Source organism: Sceloporus occidentalis, unplaced genomic scaffold (assembly GCF_023333645.1).
Source record: "Sceloporus occidentalis isolate IW3139 unplaced genomic scaffold, rSceOcc1.0.p SCAF_43, whole genome shotgun sequence".
Lineage (NCBI taxonomy): Eukaryota > Metazoa > Chordata > Lepidosauria > Squamata > Phrynosomatidae > Sceloporus > Sceloporus occidentalis.
Genome location: NW_028317023.1, coordinates 7,636,516 through 7,653,742, shown reverse-complemented (window position 1 = coordinate 7,653,742; position 17,227 = coordinate 7,636,516). Strand labels below are relative to the sequence as shown.

The window sequence follows — 17,227 nt, the reverse complement described above, 5'->3', positions numbered from 1 at the left end:
TGAAGATAAGTATTAATGACTTTGGTTGTGTGTTTGGGGTCTTTGTCATGCTGCATGATAATTCTGGGGCCAATCAGATACATCCCTGATGATATTGCATGATGGATAAGTATTTGCCAGTACTACTGAGCATGAATACTGACCAAATCCCCAACTCCATTTGCAAAAATGTAGCCACACTTCCAAAGAACCTTCACAATGCTTTATTGTTGTGTGACCTGTCTTCTGCTACAGCAATATATTTAAAAAGTTTACTCATTTGTCACTTTCGGCACCCCTGTTCCTGGTTTTTTTTCTGAAAAGTTGAGTTGCTTGGCCTTGATTCCACATCGAAAGTATGCCCCTTTTGGCCACAACTCTTCCATGAAGATGTCTTCTGACCAGACTTCTCTTCACAGTAGATGGGTCTACGAGGGTCCTTAACATTGCCACTTTTTTGCTCTTTGAAAGGAGCTTGGATAGAACATCTGGAAACCCCTGTCCACCTGGGAGAGACGTAGCTTTTGCTCTGCTCAGTCTTCACCGACCTCACCTTGTTTGTGAGTATGGCTGTTTCTTACCCAGTTTTATTCCTACAACACAGCTGTTTCAGGTAACATTTGTGTTTCAACATATATATATCAAACTGATGATCATTAGCACCTGTATAAATGTTCAATCATACACCTAACCATATGCCTACAAAATCCCCAACGTTATGCAAGTGTACCTGGATGATTTGATTTACATTTTTGTTCTGTTCTCTCACATTTTGCTACATGATTGTGAAGTAAACTATTACCATGTCTTTTTTTAAAATCATTATTTTAACTTTAGAACATTTTTTTCATCTGCCTAAAACTTTTGCACTGTACTATATTATTTACTATGTACATAGAGTTATTTACTGCCTAAAGAGAGTGAACTATGCATCATGTTGGGATAGCTCAGCACTTCTTGCCAGAGACACCCACCAATGATGGTCCTTCATCATGCATAATAAATTCAGTGGGTTAAAACGCAAACCTGTGACCTCTTCTGCCAACTCTTGCTTTAATGAATAAAGCCTAATTTGTTCTTTGTATAGTATTTATAAACCTAACAATTGAAAGTAATTTCTATATTAAGGCAATGAACACTGAAATATCTGCAAGCAAGTTTTTAGCAATTGGAATATCTAATGGATTATAGCTGTATTGTTAAATTTTCATAATGATAATTGTTAGTATAAAGTTGAAAAAATAACAAAAGATAAAATTGATTTTAGTTAGGTTTCTGCTAATGCATACAACATCTTTCCATATTTCTGCTCACCAGGTATTTATAGATATTTTTCACCTTAAATTTTCCAGTTTTAGTTTATTGTCCCATTATCTTTAAGGACACAAGAAATCAATATAAAATCAAATGAACAAATGGATTATAACAGAAATATTTTTTTAAAAGTATATTTTCAGTAACTAGAGCATTTCCCATTGAATATTAACAAAATTCTTTTTTTATAAAGGGGCAATTTGTATACAAGAAAAAAATGTTTTAATCATTTGGCATTTGGCTTTTTAATAATTAGACCTGTCTACAATTTCAGTGCTTCAATTTCCAAATTTGAGTTCCATTAACATATACACCAATCAGCCATAACAGTATGACCACCTGCCTAATATTGTTCAGGCCCTCCTTTGACACCAATATAGCCATGACATGTTGAGGCATGGACTCCACTAGACCTCTGAAGGTGTGCTATGGTATCTGGCACCAAGATGTTAGCAGCAGATCCTTTAAGTCCTGTATGTTGCGAGGTGGGGCATCCATGTATCAGACTTGTTTGTCCAGCACATCCCAAAGATGCTCGATTGGATTGAGATCTATGGACTTTGGAGGCCAAGTCAACACCTTGAACTCGTTGTTGTGTTTCTCATACCATTTCTGAACCATTTTTGCTTTGTGGGAGGGCAAATTATCCTGCTGAAAGAGGCCAATGCCATCAAGGAATACTGTTTCCATGAAAGGGTGTACATAATCTGCAACAATGCTTGGTTGTGTTATGTGTCAAAATAACATGAATGCAGGACCCAAGGTTTTCCAGCAGAAAATTGCCCAATCCATCACACCTCCTCATAGAGCATCCTAGTATGATGTGTTCTCCAGGTAAGGCATGCACCCGGCCTTCCAAGTAACGTAAAAGAAAATGTAATTCATCAAACCAGTCCACCTTCTTCCATTGATCCGTGGTCTAGTTTTTATGCTCATGTGCCCATTGTAGGCACTTTCAGCAGTGGACAGGGGTCAGCATGAGCGCCCTGACTGGTCCCCATATGCAACAAACTGCCATGCACTGTGTGTTCTGACACCTTTCTATCAGAACCAGCATTAACATTTTCAGCAATTTCAGCTGTAGCAGCTCGTCTGTTGGATTACACAGGCCGGCCTTTACCCTCTACGTGCATCAATGAGCTTTGGCCGTCCATGACCCTGTCACCGGTTCACCACTTTTCTTCAACTTGTACAACTTTTGATAGGTACTGACCACTGCAGACACCCCACAAGAGCTGCAGTTTTGGAAATACACTAACCCAGTTGTGTAGCCATCACAATTGGACCTTTGTCAAAGTCGCTCAGATCCTTATGCTTGGCCATTTTTCCTGCTTCTAATACATCAACTTTGAGGACGAAATATTAACTTGCTGCCTAATATATCCCCCCACTGACAGGTGCTTTGATAACAAGATTATCAGTGGTATTCACTTCACCTGTCAGTGGTCATAATGTTATTGCTGATCAGTGTAAATGCAGTGTATACATAAAAAATGTATTTTAATTATATTTCGGTTATACATATTGTCACTGCATTAATTATACACTTTTTTACTGGTTATTGTAATATATTTTAATATAATAATGTTAAAAATATGCATTATGCTTAATATAATACTTCTATAATTGTGTTACTGCACAGCTGTTAGTATTTTTTTTCTGATTCCACCTTTAAAGTTGATTAAACATTAATCACACTCTGTAGTATGTTAAGCAAATAAGCCTTATGTTTTCATATAAGGTTTCATAATAATTTAAAAAAAAACACAGAAACTTTCTGTGGCCACAATCAGTGTCTACTTTTTGGTCACATTTTAATACAATGTTTCCACCACAATTCTGAATGCGGTAAGTTTAAATCAGTACAGAATTAGTTCTAGGGAGGGTTTGGCAATCACAAGCACTAGCAATGATGTTGCTAATGTTGCATTTAGCTACAAAAGTGTTGCGCTCAGCAGAGAAGGTAGAACAGTACCTTTTAACTGCAGACGCAACATTGGCCTTTTACTGAACTTTGACTATGTTGTTGCTGGTTTACTTAAGTGTTATCTAATTAATACCGACTCTGGAAATAAATCATGAAAAACATAATATTGTAAGCCCCAACATTCATGAACGTTGAATGATCTACTGTTTATAGATACAATAGAGGCTTTTTAAAATAGTCCCTTTGACTAAATACTTGACTTCTAACAAAAACTAACATTTAGAACAAGTTTTCTTTTCTTCATTTTTTCCTATTGTGTTTTCATTGCATAGTTGTGTATCTAATATTGGCTTTCTCTGGACTATTGCATTGAAATATACTTATATGGCATTGATGATATACAATCTTTGAAAATGAAATGTAGATTTTGCCACTTGCTGAGCTATTAACCCCCCCCATCATATTTAAAAATTATGATAAAATATGGCCCTTTGCTTGTCAAGCTTAAAATAAGACACATCTGTGCAGCCACTTTTAATATTTTTTAAAGTTTGTATTTGCATACCATTGTTTTGTATAGATACCATATTATGTATGGTATAAAAAGGTTTATCTCCAAAACTACATAAAGGCTATTTAAAGCACAAGGCTCATAAAAAACCACTGTAATCTCTAGATACATAATGCTTGACATCATGGCACGGTTATGAAAGTAACAAAATACAATATGGTTATTAGTGAAATATAGAGTGAAAGAAGAATTATCAAAAATTGTATCACATCACACAAACTCCTCCTTTGTTTACACTTAAATGGAAAATGTCATATTTTGTTTTGTTTTTTAACGCATAATGGTGTCCATTACATGCCAATGAGACCCATATTTCCTCCTCAGCATAATGACTCTATAATGAAGTGTACAACATCACAGCACAGCCAAAGCTTTATTTTTCATTTAGTAGAAGCTAAACTCACAAGTATGGCTTCAAGACTGTTAAGCCAGTGGGTATAGAACACATAGTTTACTTTCCCTATGACAGAGCAGCTTGTGGTCCACTCATTGGTCTGGACAGGTTTTAAAGCTTAGCTCTGGGTATGTCTTGCAAGTTCTGTTCTAGATTCAAATTCTACCGAATGAAAAATGTCTGAGCACATGTGCAAGAATGCATACTTCATACCAGACAGCTTCCAGCTAGGGGGACCTAACAACTCCAACAAATGTAACAAATGGGACTCAAATCTCCCTTAAATACACCTTGCCAAACAATATTTTTGCTAATTGCTCATGTTGTTCTGCTTCTTTAAAACATTACATATATGTGAAAATGTATTGGTCTGAAGACATTAAATAGGCTATTTCATAATGGTTTAGGATTAATTCATGTTTAAACCCATGCTGAAGTGAGATAGGTAAAAAACATGTATGTATCTATAATGTATCCATAATTCATCTTACTAACCTATGCCATTTTAGTATTGGGTAACAGCTAAAGAAAATTAAGATAAAAATAATAATTGTTTATCTAGTTAGATAAAATTATCTTTTTAAAAAAAAATGTGTATATGTATGTATGTATGTATATATATATATATATATATATTATATTTGGGATTTTTTTATTTTTTCATTCATTGTTCTTTTATTGAACAAACACATACACATTCACACACTACTACAAAACTAAGAAATAAGAGCATTTTTGTTTGCCAAACTACCTGTTCCTCAATGTATAATCTATACTCCATATTGCCATTCATTTGTCAATTATTTTTGCTATTCTTTTTTCCTTAAATTTCCATTTATATGACATATATGAACCATTAATAACTATTCCATTTGCATTAAAAAATAAATAATGTGCAGGTGTACATGTCTCTCTATGCATCTATATTTAGTTGGATATTAGATAATAGAAAAAAATAAGTATTTGGGCCAGATTCAGGTATAAAGCTCTTTGTTATGCAATGATTCCTAAACGATTTACTCTTTTGATGAACACTCGCCAATTATGTTAAGATAGCATTCAATTCAATTGTTTAGGTGTAGTAAAGTACGAAAATAATAATAAATGACAATTCTATAGCTCTCAATCATTGAAGCATATCTTAAAAATAAACATACTTCTTTATTCAATAAAATGAACTTAACAGGTCTGATATTTTTTATGAACAAGAAATCTATTGGAAAGGCATATGCATGTTGGTATTCACATCTGTTGTTCTTTATACCTCCTGAGTACTCATTTGAATTGCCTAAAAGCTGCTAAAGGCCTAGTTGTTGATAAAATTAAACACAATTTCCAAAATGTTACAGGAGTCTGTGGTAGCGCATGTTCTTCTTTACTTTGGTATGGATTCCACCATACATAAAAATAAGAAGCCCCATCAATGCATTTATCTTTTCCGTTGACTAGAGTGTAATTTTAAGGTTGAGAAAAAGTTTGCAATAAACATTGAAGTTTTTTCTTTTTTACTCAACAAAATCTAAAAAATAAAAAGAAACAAAAACGAGACATCAAGCCATGAAAACAAAACAAATAAAATTCAACAGTGGATAAAAAACTTTTACTTTTCCAGTAAAATTGCTTTCTAGGATCTATGTTACTGCAAAGCAATAAATACAGACCAGGTATCTTGTTGTTTGACAAACATTTAAGTTAGTTCAAAGTTAAACAATCAGACCATCTTAAAGTATAACCAAGCATGCTGCCATCAGGGAGGGTGGGCAAAATGATTAAAAACAGATCTGAGCTCAGTTTCGCTGAGATATTGTAAAAAGAAAAAAATAGTTCTTGGAATCTTGCATACTTCCCTTGTTTGACACTGAAGGCCAGGATCATTAATGTAGATTACCAAAAAAGCCAACACAATGAATGCTGCTCTTGATCCATTCACAATGATTTGTTCAAGCATTCCAAAAATGAATAATAATAATAAAAACAATAATAAAACTCAAAACCATTCTAAAACTATTTTTAAAGCGAAGGAATAAAGGATGTTTCTATCTATACATCAGTCTTTTCATTAAAAAATTTAACTAGACAAAATTCATTAACATATAAAATAAAGTCAAAAATGTAATGGCAATAGACATGGGTAAAACAGGAAGACACTGATGCTACAAATAAATTGCAAAAACATATGTACAAGACCCTGTTTTTCCTCAAATTTAAACGATTGTAATGCATGTTTAACAGCAGCAGTCGAGGATGAAGTTCCAGGCACCAGACTGCAATTCACGCTTCCACCAGTGGGGGGCTGCTGTGCCCCTACCATTCCTGTCACCAGATGACACTAGAAATACTTGTCTCCCTTGGCAAAAGCGGCAAAATAGCACTGTTTGTATGGGCCTCGTCTGGATGCTGCTCCCTGTTTGTTTTTGTCTGTGGCCGCTGTCCGTTAATTAGTGTCATAGGTATGTTGCAGTAGGTATGCTGGTTACCTATTGAGGTAAGAGGCAGGGTGCCAGTGGGAGGTACATCATATTCATAGCTTCTATAATAGTGTTTCTGTCGCATTTGTGTATGGTAAGTGTTATGAAAGGTAGAGCGGATGTCAGGATGGGCAGTAGCCAGGGCAGTGGAAGTAGCAGCAGCCATGGAGATTGCTGAAACCGTCTGCAGTTCCCCAAATGGTCCCTGCTCACTGACATCTAGAACCTGCTCATGTGTGATGGGTTCTATTCTCTTAAAAGGCATTTCATATTGTAAACGTTTCCAGAATTTCGAATTCAACTTGTTGCATTTTGGCCCGTGCCATTTGATTACAGTTAGGAGCTTAATGGTGTGTTTCAAGGTCTCCACTTCTTGGTAATTCATAATCCCACGCAATTCACTACATTCTATGAGTATCACTTTAATTTCTCCAGTGATGAGCATGTTTCTCAGCCTGGTCTCTAACTCAAATATACTCCAACCTCTTCTCACAACGTAAGTGGGAGTCATGACAATGATGAGTCGTTTACTTTGATCCACACATCGAGCTACATCTTCAATGTACGCTGTACAAAAAGGAAATTAAAGAATTCACTATTTAGCTGACACAAAACATTGCTAAGGTTAGCTACATTAATAATAAAAATAAACAATAATGTTAATATTAGTCTTTAAGCCCAATCAACCTAGTGCAAAATAAACATTTGCTAGGGCTCTATAGCCTTGATGGATACTGCAGATTACATTACATGTCATTAAAGCATGGGGTAATGTGTAATGATTGTGTTGCCGATTTTGGGTAATGGTGGGGAACCTACTGAATGACAGGAAAGATAAAGATGCATCAGTTGGATTTGTTCCAATGCATGTAGGCTACTAATGGGGGCTGGTGAAACCAGGTCCTATCCATGCAGATTAAGGGCTGTAGGGACGCTGGGGATGACCTTTTGACTACTGATATACAAGCCTGTGCTTAGTAAAATTTTGGAATGCTTAAGTCTTAATCACAGAGAGACCCTCTGATTCCTGAATGTCTATGGTGGAAAGGACCTCATTAGATAAACATGGCTTCATCAGAATCATAAAGAATCAGCTTGGAACTTCTCATTTAAATACTAAAAAGTTATTTTGTACCACAAATAGAAACACCAGTAAACATTCTGTGAACCACAATTGTGTTCTGTTGGTTAAAAACAATTTTTGCTTCTAAATTTGCATTAGAAAGACACCCTATCTGTACTCAATGTGAACATTGTAGAAATCAGAATCTTTTTAATTAATAGCACAATGTTAAATGTTTCACTTTAGTATAATTATCTATGCATTAATGATCTCATTATCAAGATACTACCACCATCACTTCTTATAACGTATTCCTTTAGCTCTTCGCCAAATTGCTCATTAGCCTTGCAAATGGTTATACTGTTCTTTTGTACTTTTTTATCTCTTCATTGGTTTTCAGTTCAAACCGCTCATGCATGTTATCTCTTCCTATGGGTCCAATGATGCCTTCTATCATCTCTCATCTATATATACCTTCATGCCATCAAAAAGCACTTAGGTTAAAAATACCCTTTGTCATCACTAAGGTGATTTTTGAGCTTTGAGAAAGCCGACTATGAAGTATGAAGTTATAAACTGTTTTCCTACTGTATCATCTCAAGTACTTAATTTGCTTATAAAATACAGCAATCAATAGAAACTCTAAAAGTTTGCCTTAACATCATTAGATCTTTGTAAATCATTACACGTATTTCTATAGCAGCAGCCACCCTCGAAGCAGACGTTGGCATCCCTGGATCAAAAATATTTTGGCAAGAATGAGTTTAAAATGACAAATGCACTTACTTCCGGTTGGAATTAAGTCTCTGTCAGGTATGAACAGTTTATATCCGTAATGTTTTTCAAGCATATCAGGTAGGATTTCCAGGGCAAATCTCTCTTCTTCTCCTGTTTCCTGGTTCCATTGGTCAGGGTCTACTTTTGTGTATGATAAATAGGCATCAAAGTCTTTGTTGTCTGAAACAAACAAAAAAATTACCTTTTTGTTACATATAATTTGGATACACTTAGCATGCAAAATATAATATATACAGAAACCACCAGTAAGATTGTTAATAATAATAATCACCATCAATTCTCATTATTATTATTACTACGGTTATTGGCACTTTAGAGAGAAGAACCAAAAGATTCCCTGAACAGACATATTATCTGATCAGGTTTGAGATGGACACAATAAGGTGATGAATTTCATGCTTGAAGGCGAAACGTTATAAGATAATGATATTTTGTAAAAAGAATTGAAGTATTATTAGACGAGGGTGATAAATTATAAAACATAATATATATAATGATAATATCTGGTATTTGTATCCCCAACATGAATGTAATAAACCCCAACCTTAAATTCTCCAAAAGAGGAGGTGTAGGTAGGAAAGAGTTGTGGACTGTGAGTTTATAATGAGTTTGCAATGATTTTTATAATCGATATATATAAGGGACTTTGTAATAAACTCAGCTTATATGTCTCCAGTGTGCATTAAATCAATACCACGACTACAGTATTATTACTTTAAAACGTGAAATTAATATATTTTGAACATACTGTATGTGCAGTTTGCATTTCTAGTAATAAAAAGCCATTCATTAATTTTCATTAAGAGTTCACTGGAACTAATTCCCCAAAATAAGAGGTCACAAGTTGGTTTTTGTATTGTCTAGAAACTAAAGCAAAATCAATAGTAGGAGTAATGAAATGTTAACCTTGCTACGAACTCTCTCTTTGTGCACAGACTTTGCAGAATATGAAATGCTTATAAAAGAGGCCTTATTGAATATTCCAGTGTGCACCAAATCTAATTCTATATTCATTCAGTGCTGAAATCAGCTATTTAACAGCGCTCTTTTTGGTCTCCTTTTCTGTAGCAGCACAAGACAGGGGATGTTGTGAAATACACAGTGACCTTTTTATTCTGAGCGAAAAGAACATTCATATTTGGTAACATAAGTGTTTTCAATAGAACATTCAAAACTGCTAGAAAGTAGTAAAGGACAATACGCTTGGTGGTAAATCCATTTTGTTGACTTTTTTTCCATCTATTTTTCATTTACAGGAAAGTAAAATATAAAATAAAATCTAAAATAAATATCCAAATTGACTGAACATTTTTTAAATGAAAGGTCATGGTTACTTTAATGTATTTACATTATTGACACAAGCCTTTCCTTGCTCTTGAAGTGATGTTTATAGTATGTGTATATTTTATATATGTATTTCACTAACCTACCTGCTTTTGAAATAGCCAACCTAACTTTTCAATTATATTTATTTTCATGTTGGTTTTCCTTTGTTATTAATGGTATACACATTTTATTTTTTAAATTCAAATATAAACTCAAGTCTGGTTGACTTCCATGCCGCTAATGGATTGCTAACAATTATGGATACATAGGAGGGCTAACAATGTTTAGGTATTTTAATTGAAAAGGGGAATATTAGGTCATCTGGGGGTAGTTCAGTAGAAATTAGAAGTATTCACACAGTTTCGCTTCTTAGGTACAATGCCCATGTTTCTCACAAGAACAGTATGCAGTTTTGCTAATGTGAAGGAAGCCTTTTTATCATTTAATTGTTTTAATACTGATTGTTATACCACAGTACCTTCCCCTGCTGATTCTGAAAATTAAACTCTGTTTAAATAAAATAAGACGGAGGGTCAGTTATTAAATCATTTTTGAACTGATGGAAACATGTTAGACAATAATTGTATTTTGCTAAAATGATTTTGTTTCCACGAAAAAGCTCAAAAGGCAAACAATATAAACCAATACACATTACCATGATAATTATTTGAATCAGTTGAGTTGAGGTTTTTCTACTGTGGAATTTAAAATTCTGCTGCATCATACTATCTATATTCTTGGTTTTTTTCAGAATTTTATTTTCAATTAAATTTTTTTTAACATCTATATTATTATTTTTTACACATTTTACTTTACAATATACTTAATATTTGCCATTTTATGGAATAATAGAAAGCATAATGATGCCTTCCTGCAGTCACCTTTTTGTTTTAGGTCCATGAAAATAGTGGTATTGTTTAGTGCAACCACAGTTTATATATAATTTTTCCTTCAAAATGTAAAGAAGCCCTCCAGTTGTTCTGTTAAATGCATATTAGAATATATATTGTTTGGGTTACAGTGCCCTTTAGTCTAAGAGAATGAAACGTCTGCCTCACTTGGTGTAGCTCCTCCTAGAGCTGCCTCTACTGAAAGCAGGGAATGTACCAAGATCTAAACACGGATGCTTTGCTAGCATGCTACACGCTAGTGGCTGCTGCTTCAGTGACTTCAATGAAAGTGTTATGTGCAAGATGGTTACATACTAATTGTTACTGGTTTCAGTAGAGATAGGTAGGGAATGAGAAAGTTGAGAGAAGGCATGCTCTAATTTTCATTCTCCAAAGGTCCTCGCAAAATGGACAAACATTAAAAACAAAAGTACAATATTGGGAACAAGGATATTTGTGTTAAGTTTTAAGCAGTTACTAAGTAAAACATTACTAAGTATAAAAGTGGAAATATTATGGTTAACATTGTAAGAATGCATATGCTAGATGCTTGGAAATTGTTACTATGAAGGAGCACTTTGTGGTGGCAACACATTAATACTCATGAATGAAGAAATAATAATACCCAAGTGGATTCTGAAGACCACTGTAGCAGTGACCTTACTTTGGAGAATTGGAGAAGGATGACATTTTGTTAAAAATACCCATGTTACATTCTCTTGCCAGTGTTCATGGAGACATATGCCTTACCCCAACGAAAGAGGCTTATATGGGCAGAGAGTTGTGAATAGCATTGGTTGGGCTTGAACTTTTTATATAGGTATTTTTTTCATTTTGGTCAAAGATTTAGGACTATTTTCTCCATACCCCTGACACGAAAGGAAAAGGGCTATATGGGCAGACTGTCATGGGTTAGAGGGCTGGCCTTGTAATTTTGCCTATAGATTTAGACATATTGTTTGTATGGTGTTCTTGTGTATTTTTACATTACCTTTTTGTAGCCTGATTTTTTTTTCTTCTATGTGATGGCTGATAACTCTTACTAAATGGCTTTACATGTTTTCATGGGCAATTGAAAATGTACTACATTTACTAAAAATAAAAGGCTATGCAAGAATGTTATCAGATTTTTTAAAACCTTTTCATTGTGCTTCACATCACACAGGAAATGATGAATGAATTAAACCTTACCTCCATCCAACTCCTCCGTTCCAAAATGATTTCTGTAGAAGAGCATGAGCTCAATCTTATAACACTTGTAGATGGTTACAAGACAAACAAGCAAAAGTAGGATAGCACCGAGGCCTCCAGCGAGTTCAACAGTGTACATAAGTTCTGCAAAACATTTACAAGTACGTGTAAAGATTAAAAGGATCTCTGTCGAATTGTCCTCATCTAATCAAACAAAACAGTTCTTTATGTTCTAACTAATTGTTATTAGCGATATTGCAGAAGGTCTTGATGGAAAGGTATGTCTTTTTGCTAATCACACAAAGATTTGCAACAGGGTTGATATTTCTGGCGGCATAAGCCAAATGGCAAATGATTAAGGTAAACTGGAAAATGGTCAGAGCTGTGGCAACAGTAATACATCTAGGGCACAAAAACACAAGGACAGAGTATAGAATATTTGAGAAAATGGATTTCGGGGTAATTATTTCAGAGACAGGCAGACAATGCAGTAGAGCAGCAGGTAATGCTAGCAGAATGCTTGGTTGTATAGGGAGAGGTATTAGCAGTAGAAAGAGGGAAGAGCTCATACCGTTGTACAGATCACTGGTGAAACCTCACTTGGAGTATTGTGTACAGTACTGGAGACCGTATCTCCAGAAGGATATAGATCCAGAAAGTTCAGAGAAGGCCTACTAAAATGGTTCATGGATTACAGGATAAAATGTACTAGGGAAGGTTTAATGATTTTAACATGTTTAGCTTAGAAGAAAAAAGTGGCAGGGGGATATGATAGAAACATGTAAATACTTAAAGGGAATCATGATTCAGGAGAGTATACTTAAAAGAAGAAAAGCTACCACGAGGTATCAAGTGGATATAGTCTTTAGCTAGAGGGGGAAATGTTAAAAAGTAATACGATATCTTATATATATATATATATATATATATATATATATATAAGGCATAGGACTAAGGAAAGTATTCAGAATTTGAGCAGACTAGATGGGCCAAATGGTTCTTATCTGCTGACACATTCTATGTTACCTATGTAATCTACAGGATGTCAACCACAGAAAGAGAAGATAAAATATACGGTAACATACTAAATAACAATTACAATTTAACTCAACCATAGTTTACATAGATTAAAGTGCCTGTTTTATATTAGGAGCCTCCCCTGACTAGCCATTGAAGAAACAGGGGTAATATGCAGCCGCATGTTTAAAGCAGGAGGCCGCATTTACATCATAGAAAATGTGCTTTAATCCACCCCAGTTCACTAAAGAATAATTCCAATGTACCATACTCTCTAAACAATTTACAGGCCCAGCCTTCCCTTCACAGAACTTAATAAAAGCCAGGCAGTAACCCAGCAATTTCAATTCTGATGAGCTTGTATAATGGTTCTGAGATAATAGCATACACTACATTTAATTTTAGAAGCTCTATGAAATGTGTTTAAATAATGCATTTTCACCCTGCTTCTTCCTTGATAGTTTGACATTCTTTTTTTTTTTTACTAAACAGGTTTTAAATGGTAAATCATAATAATGGTTCTGCACGTAAAAAATGAATCTCGCAAATGCAAATTTATTTAAAAAAATAGAATAAGAACACTCGTTCCAAGCAGCCACATCCTTGCATACTTGTGTTTCTTTTCATGAAAGACAAAAGAAACAAATAAAAGTGGTTTATAATTTTAAGTTCTGCAATATTTATCATTAAAATTTTCATTCTGTGACCATTAATAGTGATATTTGAAGCTGTGGTCATAAAGTTACCATTTGTTTAATAAAACAAAGGTTTGCCTTATTCACTAATTCCTATTTGCCAATTGATTTAATTGAAAGAACTAATCTTTGATTATATTTTTAATATTTTGTGTAATTTATGCTAATTTGTGCTATTTGTGTATATTATATATATTTCTGGGGCTGTGAAACTGAAATCCCCAATTCTGTATTATTACCGGCTGAAATGATGGATGAAGAGGACTGTTAATGAGAGCGATCCCGGAGGGTGGGTTATCAGAACCAATGCTACCCTTTCTGTCTATCTGACTGACAGTGATGTCACATAATATTATAAAAATGAAGACTAAGCCATCACTGTCTGTTATATCTGTTCTTGACTAATGGTAGCAGAATACAGAGATCATATTACAGTGAATTTTCTAAAGCGGAGTACTCTTTTTCTTATTTACTATACAATAAACTACAGTAAGGAACTAGCATTGCAGTGGATAGAAAAAAAATGTTTATACACTTAGTGCCACTACTTATTGGTTTTCCCTAATACTATATGTGTGTTTATATTCAAAATGTGTTTTTCTGCTAGTCTCTCTACCATTCCTTGAGCATGTTCTGGTGTCCTGTTGTACTCATATCTGTCGTCCTGTATCTCTCTATTTTTATGAAGAGGAAATTTCTAAGAGATGGTAACCTTTTTGTATAATAAATTAATACATCCAACATTTCTGGAGCCCAAATTTGGAGGGGGACTTCTTGGAGGTAGGGTTAGAAAAAGGACTGGCTGGGGTCATAGGTGAGCTGGGGTCAGTAGCATGGCCACCTACCCACCCACAGTCATCTTGTGTTGCTCAGCTTCAGAGCATCGCAAGGGGGCCACGTTGGAGCTCCCCAACCAGCCTATGATCTTCACTGCCTATAAAAGTCACAAAATTAAGGTCGTCTACAAAAACCAGAATCCTTGCCGCTCTCGTGGAAGAGATGTGATATATTGAAGATGGTAGGTCATAATGCAAGTTGAGAGATAAGACATTGGGTTATAGAATAAACCAGTGGCTGCGTCTTTGCTTGTCATAGGGCTAAACCCGGTCTTAACTTGCACCGACTTGAAGGAAAGTAATTTTGTCAAGAACAAAACGCAGAAAATCTGGGCTCTGTATGCCAATCTGCAATTATTTAATTAGATCCAAAATACTATGCATATATTAAGCTGTTGTTTTCAATATTCTTTAATAATAAAACAGATATGACAAATGTAAAATGAGATGCAGCCTGTTTATCATTTAGTACATAGGCACATCTGTTTCATCGTGACAGGAGACTTAGAGAAGCAAAATTAATTTACTAATAGGTTGCTTGGTGAAATCTATGCAGTGTTTTCTGTTATGAAACAAGGAGGGGGCTTTAATCCAACTGTAAAAGTATAAAAAGAAAATGCTTTGCATGGATTTTTGTTTAATTCTTGGCACGGTATCCTGTTTAGTGTACTGCCTGGGTGTATAATTAATGGCCAACACAATGGAATGTGCAATGCTGAGAAATTAGACTCTTTTAATAGAAAGATATTTGTTTAGTTAAAACTTCGGAATAGACAAAAGTAAGGCTTCAATTTAATTATCTACTGAAAAAAAATGTTCTTCATCCAAAGCTTATTTTAACCTAACTGCGCCTTGCATACATTTTTAATTTTAGCCAGTTTTAGGAGAAAAATGAGTGGAAATGAGAAGTGTTGGAGGTGATGTTAATTATGTTAAAATATGGGAGAATCTTTTAGATTGATTCCCCCCCCCCAAATCATCGAGGGAATGCTGGCAAGAGAGGAAAGAGAGGAGATTGACCTGCAGGCCTCTCTATGGGAATTGCCCATAAGTTTTTTGTTTTTTTTTACTGTTTATACGGGGGTCTACGGTAAATTTAGGTAGAATTTATAAGCTGGCTGGGTCATTTCAGTGCTTATTTTACGCGCTAGTATATAATATCTTTTTGTGAATGCATGCTGGATATTTGTTTTATACCAAATGTTGTTTGGAGCACTATATTAATGGGCCTGTCTCCCAGATTTACGTTGTGGTTTCAACAACAATGAATTAGCTCTTATACCACTATATTGGTTCTACATATTACATTATATTGGTTCCAGTGAAATCCGTAGCGCTTTACAATCAGAGTCAGTAAAAAAAATAAAAAATCACAAACAATAACAAACTGGTACAAAAGGAGTAGAGGGTGATGCTCTTGTCAGCTTACAATCTAGTCAGTAGAGGAGATATTTCTTTTACTATTTTAACCCTATGTTTGCAAAGAGGTGGGAATAAGAAGGAAAGTCTTTTTTTTTCAGGAGTACAGGAGCATCCAGAATGTTGAACACCTTATTCTTGAATCATTATAAACACACATAGCTTTTCCTCGATAGAGAAATAACACACTCCTCCCAATTACATTACATTAATCTATAAAGTGCCGGCTGATTCCACTTAAATAAAACACCCAAAATGATGGAACCGCATTTTTTAATATTGTCATATTTTATGTAATGCACATTGACATCCAGAAATGCCTTATACCCCATATATGCCACTCTGCCTCCAGAAATGCCCTATACCCATATATACCACTCTGGCATATAGGGGTTAAAAGGCATATCATGGGACAGAGTGGCATATAGGGGGTATAAGGCATTTCTGGAGGCAGAGTGACATATAGGGAGTTAAAAGGCATTTCTGGAGGCAGAGTGGCATAAAGGGGGTTAAAAGGCATATCATGGGGCACTCTACCTCCAGAAAAGCCTTATGCCCCCCCCCATATAACACTCCCCCAACTAACCAGTGCTTCTGACTCCCTGGTGTCTAGTGGGGGCAGCGGGTGGAGGTCGGTGGGGAATTCCAGAAGGCCATGTGATGCCGGTGCTCCGTCATAGAAACCCCAGCCGAAGTGCCAGCAGCAGCGGGGGTTCTCTCCGGCCATCGCGCAGACGTTCTCCGGCTGCCAGAGAAGAGAATTCCCTGCAGCTCTGCAGGGAATTCTCCTCTCTGGCAGCCGGAGAAGATCAGCGCGATGCGCGTAGACACCCTCCGCTGCTGCCGGTGGAAGTGCCGGCAGCAGCTGAGGTTACCAGACAGGAGGATCCAGGTCCCCTCCAGCTCTGCGGGGATCTGGATCTTAGGCTCATAGTCAGACCTCTATTTGAGGTCTGGTTATAAGACGACCTCGATTATAAGACGAGGGGTATTTTTCTGAGCATTTACGGTATATTGATTGCTTCCAGATAGACATCAGACCCGCCTTATATTGCATTAACTTGCTTTAAAACTACACTCCTGTGGCAAAGTTGGAAGCATTCCTTAGTAGTCCCTGCAAAATTCCTATATGCATAAAGATCAAAACGAAAATGTTTGTGGACTAGACTGTTCCTTCTAGCTTCTTTTGTTTTTTTTTCCGGTTCCACTGAGAAATACAAATAACAAAAGTTATGGTGGGTAAAAGTGATGAAAAACCCTTCCACTTAAAATTAAAGGGATAGAATAAGCATTATTAAGCACTAATCTACATCCACCAGACATGCCAGAAGGGATTCTG

The 17,227-nt window shown here is 35.5% G+C and overlaps 1 protein-coding gene across 3 annotated transcripts in view; it reads right to left on the bottom strand.

Moving 5' to 3' along the window:
- Positions 1–6,501: 6,501 nt before the first annotated feature.
- LOC149289826 (interleukin-1 receptor accessory protein-like 1) overlaps positions 6,502–17,227 on the bottom strand; it is a 496,443-nt gene continuing 485,717 nt past the window's right edge. For all 3 annotated transcript variants that reach the window (XM_089490310.1, XM_089490311.1, XM_089490312.1), the window contains 3 exons: positions 11,922–12,065; positions 8,503–8,673; positions 6,502–7,220 (listed from right to left, as the gene is read on the bottom strand). In XM_089490310.1, coding sequence (XP_089346436.1) covers positions 6,502–7,220; positions 8,503–8,673; positions 11,922–12,065 — 1,034 coding nt within the window. The remainder of the gene's footprint in view (positions 7,221–8,502; positions 8,674–11,921; positions 12,066–17,227) is intronic.